The sequence below is a fragment of the Syzygium oleosum genome, unplaced genomic scaffold (assembly GCF_021117445.2).
Source record: "Syzygium oleosum isolate NSW1041296 unplaced genomic scaffold, Sole_v2.1 Sole_v2.12, whole genome shotgun sequence".
NCBI lineage: Eukaryota > Viridiplantae > Streptophyta > Magnoliopsida > Myrtales > Myrtaceae > Syzygium > Syzygium oleosum.
The window spans coordinates 209,690-219,632 of record NW_026607496.1 but is presented as its reverse complement, the minus strand read 5'-3'; the positions used below and the strand labels follow the sequence as shown (position 1 = coordinate 219,632).

The following is a 9,943-nucleotide window of genomic DNA, read 5'->3' as shown; positions in this document are numbered from 1 at the left end:
TGAAAATGCTACTTGGGGGAATGCAAATACCTTTGGGTGAAAGCCCATTGGAAAAATGCAAATGGTGTTTGGTAAAAATATTTTGTAAATCTACTTTGACCAAAATATAGTGTTTGGTAAATTTTTTTTGCAAATGGACTTTGAGAATTATTTTATTTATTAAAAAAAAATACAAAACCTACCATCGCCGGAGCCGGCCGCCGGTGAGGGCCTACGGCCGCCGGCGAGATAGATCTGGCGTCGGCGGCCGTCACCCGAGGTCGGGCGACCAGCGCGAGCCCGGATCTGTGGCCGCCGTGATCGCGCCGAGACGAGGCGACCCTCGGCGGGGCTCGCACGACCCGGGCGGCGTGCGACCCAGGGCGACGTGCGACCCAGCGACGGCCACTGGGTCGTGCGACCCCGCCGAGGGTCGCCGGCCTCGGCGACCGGGCGGCGGCAAAGAATCTGCTCACCGGTGGTCGCCCGACCTCACCGGCCACCCTCGCCAGCCGCCCTCACCGGCTGCTTGGTGAAGAACAGCTTCAAACCAATATATATATATATTAATGAACAGTAGCATTCGTGGAATGCTAAAAGCCCAAGGTTGGTCCGGACCAGCCTTGAGCTTTCAGCATTTGGAATGCTAGCATTTGGCCAATACTAGGCAAAATGCTGAACCAAACACTCCAGCATTTTGGGAATGGGCTTTCGAGGCTCAAAGCCCTTTCCCAAAGCTGAACCAAACACCCCTCAAATCTAAAAAACATAAACTTTAAAATAAAGTCGTGTCGCTTTCATTATTAAGTATCAATACCATTTTTCACAAAAAAAAAAATCAGAAATTTTATCGTTGAAGCAAAAGGCTGTCTACTTTTTTTCACTATCGCATCAATGAAATGCATGGATAGAAATTGCTTAGAAAATGCAAAACATCAAGCTAGCTTCTTTTTTTCACTATTGCATTAGACACCATCCGGTCCGACCCGACCCGACCCGCCAGGTGAAGTACGGAACTGGACGCTTCAGCAGAGCGAGATCAATGGTCTAAGCCAAGAACCAAAAACCCTAAGAAGAACTGAAGAAGCTGATCCGAAGAAGATGATGGCATGGAGGGTAGGTAGAGCTTCCTCGACCTTCCTCAGCAAGCTCGTCAATGGGCGCATCACTAGCCAGACCCCTCGCAGTTTCTCGTCAGGTAGTGCTGTCTTTCTCGTGCTTTTCTCTTGGTCAGATTGGGGCGGCGCAGGTCGCCGCCGGTGAGAAGAAATGGAGGGAAATCTTTCGTTCTCGAAGCCCCAGCTTCGAAACAGAGTGCGGTGATTGGTTTGGACTTGATGTGTCATTCGTATGTTGTTTTGGTTTGGCGAACCACCGATTACGATGCGGTGGCGCGTCCTGCTTTTGTCCCTGTGAGTTTGATTCGAACCGTTTGGCCGATGACAATGCGCGGCGAACGGTGGGAGAAACGTGAATGTAGTTGGTTTGTCGAATTTTCGAGTGTTTTTTTACTTGAGAGCTGGAGAATGTCATCGATAATGTATCTGAAGGTTTGATTTTGCGTGCAGCTTACAATCAAAAGAAGCTTATCAGTGGTGTAGCTCAGCCAAAAAGCCGGGCAAATAGAGCTAAAACTGCTTTTGGCATCCATAAACACAGACCCTGGATTGATATAGTACCATTAGTACTTAGAATACTTTTAATCAGGTTAAAGAGTTCACCTTTTCGAGTTGCCGGGATTAGTGGAAAAGAAAATAAATGAATTCGCCACTCCGAATGGTTAGTTGGATGCTCTTTGTTGCAATACTGGGTTAAGGGTGACAAGTTCTTGTGACTTCAATCAGAACCTTGGAGTTATTTTATGAAATACAGAGGTGGCATGGAGAGGGTGGTGGGCGATTGAGTTTTGGAATAGTCAAGCGCAAGGGTATATGGAAATAATGAGAGGGCTTTCAGTTTTCATTAATGCTACTTTGTGCTAATAGTTAAAATTGATGACATATGAACAAGAGATTAACTATAGCATATGGTACACATATTGTTCGGAGCGAGTGTTGGTATTTATTTTAAGGCTTCAGGTTTAGGCTGTTGAGTGGCATGATGGTTTGAAGCTTGTGGCTCCATCTTCTGCAGGAAAGTACAGTAGAAGTTAATCATGTTGTTTATCCTATAGTTCATGACATTCATGAAGAAGTATGTTCTTGTAGTTTCATTTGTTGGACTTTGTGTCCTCTCATGGTTCTCTTGGAAGTTTTAGTGAGACCGAATTCCTTCAAATGACATAAGCAGGTAAATAATTCCACAATTTTCCTTTTGGAAATTTCTAATTGCAGAAAGAAACCTCACTTGAAGTCACTGAGGAGACTCTTATGTGAAACTGTCTGGTCGAATGTGCACATAAGAGAAAAATGTTAAGTCAAATCTGGTCAGATGTCCTTTTCAGTGGGAGGGCCAGAATCTTGCTGACTGACAAGCTTTTTATGTTCATCTAAGTTGTGTGTCTCATATGTGATGACTTGTTTGCGAGGTCTCAGCTTTGGAGGACCATCATGTATGGAGTGGAGCATTTATAGAATGGTCTGAATGGTTGATGTTCTGCATGATTAGTCACCTTTAGATTCTGAGGTCCCTTTGAATCCTTCTAACAATGGTACAGATGGGTCTGGTATGGAAAGTGTTAAGTAATTTCTAAAGTTCTATTGTGATATGCCGAACTCTTGGAGACAAGGCCTCCTGGCAAGGGAGTGAAAGCATAAGTTTGGGTCTGGGCTAGCGCATGGATGTAGGCGAGTTTGGGAGGTTTAAGTATCAATCTCCATATCTTGGTTCTCTCGGTCTTTAGTCTCTTCTGGTTTCTTATTCTCTCCATTGGAGCGCAATATTCTACATGGTGCTTTTTGTTTATGTTCTGTAATACTTATCTAATGTTATAGCATGTGCTTGTAACGTTCTAACAAAGTAAATAGTCACTGAGGACCAGTAATGTAACTGTAAAGAGAGTTATGTTGGTGACGGGAAAGTCATGAAAAGGAGGTTCTGCTTCCAAATGTTTCGGCTCTTGGGCTTTTCTAGACTCAATAAATCGGTCCTCATCATTCATGCTATGTCTTGACTTATGCAGCTGATGCAAATATTCAATCCTTCCGCGAGAAGATGATGAATCAAATGCTTCATCTCGACGTCAATTCACAAATCGGCAGTTGTATGCCGCTTGCTGCCATGCGTATTGGGACCATGATCCACAACATCGAAGTGAACCCAGGGCAAGGCGGGAAACTAGTTCGCGCTGCAGGAACCTGTGCTAAGATCTTGAAAGAGCCCACTTCAAGATATGTCATGGTGAGACTGCCTTCAGGAGCCGAAAAGTTGATTGATACTCGATGCCGAGCTACGATTGGTCAGGTGTCGAACCCTAGCCATGGGAGTCGGAAGCTCAGGAAAGCTGGACAGAGCAGATGGCTGGGCCGGAGGCCGGTTGTTCGGGGTGTGGCGATGAATCCAGTCGATCATCCTCACGGAGGAGGTGAAGGGCGTAGCAAAAGTAGTGGGAGCTATGGGAGGTGTTCGGTGACGCCATGGGGGAAGCCTTGCAAGTCCGGGTACAAGACTGGACCTCTTAAGCGTAGGAGGTAGAATTGTGGTTATCTTTCGGGTCTTTCACACCTGTTGCTTTTCCGAAATGGATGCGGCTACTTTTGTTCCCAGCACTACAACATCAATGTGCTTATCAATTGTTTCTTGTTTAGTTGTCTATTGCAGTCTTCTAATTTTGCACTGATAACATTGATTATGTGATTTTGATATGTGTCTGCTCACTGCTCGAGCCAAGCTGGTTCTGTATGTGCACTGAGATGCGGTTTCACTGCAGATGGCACTAAGAATTTTTTTGCATTCTTTTCCATGCTCCCATTTGAATGCTCTAGCAAAAGTAGAGGTGACAAATGGGTGGGTCAGGTGGGAGTCTGAGACTTTGAACGGGTTATAAATGGATTTAACTAAATTTATCCATCTATCTCACATCGGCCCAATTTTTTTAAAATAATTTAGATAGCCCATACCCAACCAGACCTAGATCCAACCCGAATCAACTCGCATTTTTTTAGTTATACCAATTAAGCATTTAGCAAATTTAAAATGATAAGAATTAAAGAAAAATAGAGATGCAAAAGTTTAGCATGTGTAAAAGGCCGAAAGGCCAAATAGATCTCCCATCTCGTCGAGTATGAAGCGAACATCAGCTCCGCCCCTTCCTCCGTCGCCGGCACTACCCTGACCATCGCAACATCCCGGCCACCACCCTCTTCATATGCAAGAACGCTATTTTCCTCTCCAGAGAAATCCTTGGCCATGCCTAGAACATGAGTACGTAAATGTGTCCCTCCCGACGAACCCCCACTTCTCACCGCCATCCTCCACATCCCTCAGCCAATGCTCCGACCCGAACTCGTACCAATCATTTCCTTACATCTCCTCCAACCTCCCCATAGGGTACGGATGGAACATCGCCGTCTTCCCCTTTCTTCACCATCATGTTGTCATCCTCCAAGACGTCGGTAGGCGAAAAAAATTTACCGGTGACAAATTTACCTCCCATTAATTTTCGTTAAATTTTACTGTTAAATTACTTTATTAAATGACATACAACAGTTGATGGATATATCAATTTTGGGTTTTATCCTCCGTTTATCACAGGTGTACCGGTTTGTGATTATTTAAGGTATTAATTCAATTTAACGGAAATTAACGAAGGGTAAATTTGTCACAAATGTACCAGTTTTGGATTTTGGGTGGTCAAAAAATTTGTTTGAGGTAAATTTATCGCAGGCGTACCAATTTAGGATTTTTCGTGGTATTAACCCTTATATATATATAATATAATCGTTCGAATATTCGAAAGATGTTTGAATTTGGAGTCCATAAATCTTATTTTCCCATCTTTAAACCGACCGATGCACGTTCATTGCATGGCAACACCATGTCACAATTCTAATGGATTGAACTTACTACTGGGTTGCCAATAGATATGCGGCTATGCAGATAAAGGATTTAGGGGATGGAGACAATAGTATCGTAGGTGCGGGATACGATTCCCGTGCTCTACAAAAGGAAGAGTAATAATCAGAAAGTGAGGAGAGTTAAAGATAGGATAGATAAAAAAAAAGTTAATACATAAGGGCAGTGACAAAAATAAAAAAACTTAATACATAAAGCATAGAAGTCTCTCTTTTTATTTTCTTTTATTATCCATTTTTTTTTCCTTCCTCAACTGCCACTTTTTTTCCCTTCAAATTCCAGTTAAGCTGTGTTCAAAATAGAAAAATTCCAGATAAGTCTTGTCTGGACGATTGAAGGCGACCCCTTAGCCTCCAAGACTCGGTCAGTGGATTTCCGACCCGATAGCAATTGATGGATAATATACTATTTTGATGTCGGTACCTGCGTAAACAAACTCTAAAATGCAATAACAAATAAAGGGCAAAATCCATCAAGAAAAACCCCGAATAATACCAAAAATCGTAAATTTGTACCCGCGTGACCCATTAATCCTCCGTCAAAGTTCTGTTAATGAGATTCGTTAAAAAAAAAAAAGTAGATGTGGATGCAATATTGACATAGCGTCCACCTGGCTTAGAAAAAGCCATCAAAAATCCTAAATTATGTTCACTGTGACACATTTACTCAAAACTTTTTTATAACATTAAAAACCTCAAACTATGCTCACTATAACATACTTGTACTTATGCGATACATTAACCTTCTATTAAGGCTTCATCAAATGATTTTTCAATCAAAACAACGCCAAGGTAGATTTTTAACGGTTGTAACCGTGGGGATAGTTTGGGGTTTGGTGACTTTTACCCAAATAAAAACGACGCTATTTTAGCTAAAAAAATCATCTGATAGAAGCTCGACGAATATGTCGTAGTGGGTATAATTCGCAACTTTTGATGCTATAAAAAAAAAGTTTTAGATAAACGTATGATAATAGATATTATCTGAGATTTTTCGTGACTGTTTTTTTATCCCTTGTTTTTCCCTCCTCGTTTGCCACTTTGTTTCCCTTCGACAACATCCAGTCAAGCCCTATCTGGACGCACGAACGCGACTCCTCGGCCTCCAAAGACTCGGTCCAACTGGATTTGCTGCCGATCCGAGACGAACACATTCGAAACTGACATAGATATATAATAGCACTCGATGCACAAATTTAATACTATTTTTCGATGTCGGCCCCCGTATGAGCAAATCCCTAAAATTGTAATACCAAAAATGGAATTTTTTTTTTTTTGCAATTTCTTTCGAATGGAGAGATCGTGCGATCAACATGGCAAGATCGCGTAAAGCGGCCAAAAAAAAGAAATAAATTATCAAAAAGAAGGAAGGATATCACGTCTTCATGACGTCACACCCATCCTAGCTGTGTTGAGTTTACCGACATGGACGCGAATCGTGTGATCACGTGGCTTTTGTCCGACATCGATTGTCCGATTGGCCCCCCTTTTCATAGGCGCTCGAATATCGAATGCAAACTTCAACCTCGCTCAAATCGAACCATCAAAAAGAAAACCCGCCTTGGCTCTAATTGCCCATTCCACAAGTTATAATGAGTCAGGCGCAACGCGCAAGTGATTCTTCTTGACGTTACTTTGATTTTATAAATCGATCGACATGGCTTAGACGGAGAATCCTAATCAACAAAAGAGTGCAGAAATGACATTGTTCTTTCCCCCCCGAATTGACGAATTGGGGCTTAACAGCTTCGATTGAAATCCCGACCCCGATTGGCCGGTCACGAACCGATCAGAGAACCAAAAGTATTGTAGGAACTCTAGTCCTAAGGCATGCGGGTCGTTTTGCGTTCTTTCATTCGATATCTTATTTTGTCATTTTTGCGATAATCAAATCCGCTCAAACGGGTAATCAAATTTCGGGAAAATCGCGAACTCGATAGCCACGGCGCTACCCAATAACCCCGATCCTAGCGACATATTGAACTTACTAAGAAATTAAAAAACAAAATAAAATCCCAAACCATGCAACTCATAAAATGAAGTATAAGCTAGGAAGTAAGCAAATATCTGTTCTCAAATATTAGGACAAGGGAGATTCACCCTCCATATAAATATGGCCAAAAACTTCATTGTCATGTACGAGAAATTTTGGTTTGTCATCAAGCAAAGTCAAGGTCAACGGGCCGTCCCCCACGGCTCTAGCTGTAGAGTAAAATCCACCCATGATTGGCCTCACGAATCGTGTTGAGCAAAACGATGGCCACATCTTTGGCGCATGTGGTTCTAGGGCACGCTGAGCTCTTTCTTGACCCTCCATTATTTTAATCCGAAGAGGATTCCACTTCCTTATCGATAAGAGCCTTCCGATGCTCAAGTCAATAAGAACTCGCGATTTCGTGGCGAAAATAAAGGGAGGAGATGTTCGTGGATTAGCGAGTTTTTCTCTTCTCGTAATTATTACGGTTATCATTTTCATTCGAGAATGCGAGCTTTCTCTCGTCAGAATAGATATTCCTGTTAATTTAATTACACTTACTTTTCTGTGTGGAAGATTTGACGACGTCGTCGTATATTCTGATGAAGTAAATTTCGATCTACTTTTAATTAGTAACTGTTTTCACGCGGTCAGCGACTTTTTCATTGGAGAAGTATGGGAGCGACGAGGGGAAGTAAATTTTTCGTCGTCGCCGAAAACTTTTTATGCCATGAAAATCAGTATTTTAGCTTTTGATGTTTTTGTTATTTGGTTAGTGAGTTTGTTTTAGAAAAGGGTCATTTTCAACTTATCCCCAGTGGGTAAATTTCTCAAGGTTGACAGCAAATTTCCACAAAAAAAAGTGCTCGACTATTTCACATAACTACCATTTTTTTTCCCTCCAAAATGTAAGGTTTTCCATTATGATTGGTAACTTGTCCGTGCGTCTTGGAAGCTTTCATGCGAGAAAATAACTACCGGCACGTGTTTATGCCGAATCGGTAACCTTTTTGATAATGAGAAGCGTACGCACACCTCTATCAAATTATATCGACTTTCTTCGGTGTTCTAGTAAATTTCGACGCGCTGTTGGGAGAGTATAAATTATCATACGGATAGGACGAGATAATCATTATAATATTATTATTTAAATGTGCATTACAAAAAAAAAAAAAAAAACAGCATCCTGCCACTTGAATTTCACAAGACCTCATGGCAATGGCGCGTACTTTCGGAGTCAACCCACCAATTATCAATTCGTTCGACCCAAATTGCAAGCAATGAAAACCGACACGCAACGTGACCCGTACATTTCCTTCGGGGGCCCAGTTCGGCAACTCGAATTATATTAGGTGATAATAATCGGGAAATCTCCGACCAAAACAAAAAAAAAAAACCGGGAAGCCGGCGATTCGTGTTCACGCGTAAAATTCGGATTACGGCTACATATCATATGGTCCCGTTGAAACCTATCACGTTGATTCGTTCGGGACACGCTAAGAGACGGTTTAAATTGAAGCTCGGGCCGAGTCGTGTGGCTTTTACTCGATTGAGCATGGGTGTCGAGTAGTACCAGTTAATGTCGAGAACCATAGGCCTCGAATGAAATACTACGGGACCGTCCCTTTGATCAATTCGTCGCTCTATGAAACCTCGATCGGGGAGGGGGGGTGGCAGATCACATGCATACAATAACTAGTGTCCCGAAAATACTCTTTGAAAATATATAATATGAAATAGCTTGATTTTCAAAATATTGATAGTATATCACACCACAAGATATGGCTAAGTATTGTCCAGAAACCGCCCATTAAGGACCAATTCCGAAAAATTGGAATTAGGAGTCGCCCGATGGTTCCATGGACCCATCCGAGAATCAGACCAAACTGGCGGTTTGGTTCTCTAGTGAGATCCATGGAACTGATCCTGAATCTCTACAAAATTGCATTCATCAATTAATATACGGTGAGCCTAATTTCTCTGTGGATATTTCCTTGCAAGGGAAAAGATGAGAATAATAAAGAAATCCGCGCGAGGGCCTTGCTCATCAAACACGAAAATGATACCGTGATTTTATGATTAATGCTTCCATTTGGATATTCGGTTCCATCTCTTGCTTATCATTTGACACGAAACGATACTACAATTTTAAGATGAATGCTCCAATTTTTTTTTTAAATTCGAGTGAGCGGTTCCGCACCTAAAATCGGGAATCAAATCGGTCCCCGTAAAAATCATCCGTTCGGTTCGATGTCGGGAGATTCCCCGATTTCTTTCTTTTGCACGACCCTACCACGAGAGTGGGGCGGTACATCAAAAAGAAACCGCAAGATCTTTTGCAAAGTTAGATGGTCTGATCAGCCATCGCGACACGCGTTTACCAAAATCAAAAATCAAATCAGAAAAAACGATAAACAAAAATTAAAAAAAGAAAAAGGGCCAGCCCCGTACGTATCATTTCAATAACGAAAAATTGCCGCGTCTTTCCGCTTTATATTTATATAAATCAACGGCCATCCCTGAATCAACGTGCGCTCGCTCCGCTCCTCCTCTCTGTCTCCTCCTCCTCCTTTCTCCGCTTCTCCGTCTCCCTCGCGCGTCTCCGTGGCGGCCGTTCTCTCTCTCTTCTTTCTCTCTCCATCTCCATGCTTCTCGCTCCGATCCCTCCCTCCCTCCCTCCCTCTCCCACCATCTTCGTCTCGTCTCTGGCTCTCGCTTCTTCTTCTTCCTCCATTCTTTGAATGCGAATCGGCAAATGACCTGAGGGGATTCCTCTCCCTGCTCTCGCTTCCCTCTCTCCCCTTCCCTCTTTCGCTCGATGTCGAGAGCCTTCTCCTAGCTCTCGATTCGTCGAGCTCCCCTCCTCCTCCTCCCCCATTCCGATTCCGTCCCCCCGCGCCCGCCTCCGCTGCCGCCGGTTCGGTTCGGTGCGGTGCGGTGCCGGTCGGCCCGCGCGCCATTGCCGGGTTTCCCGGTC

At 43.1% G+C, this 9,943-nt stretch overlaps 1 protein-coding gene across 1 annotated transcript; it reads left to right on the top strand.

Moving 5' to 3' along the window:
• The first annotated feature begins 950 nt into the window (after positions 1 to 950).
• LOC130139487 (60S ribosomal protein L2, mitochondrial-like) lies at positions 951 to 3,730 on the top strand. Its single transcript, XM_056316610.1, has 2 exons — positions 951 to 1,177; positions 3,101 to 3,730. Exons 1-2 carry the CDS (start codon positions 1,081 to 1,083, stop codon positions 3,610 to 3,612), a joined length of 609 nt encoding a protein of 202 aa, XP_056172585.1. The 5' UTR covers positions 951 to 1,080; the 3' UTR covers positions 3,613 to 3,730.
• The last annotated feature ends 6,213 nt before the right edge of the window (positions 3,731 to 9,943 follow it).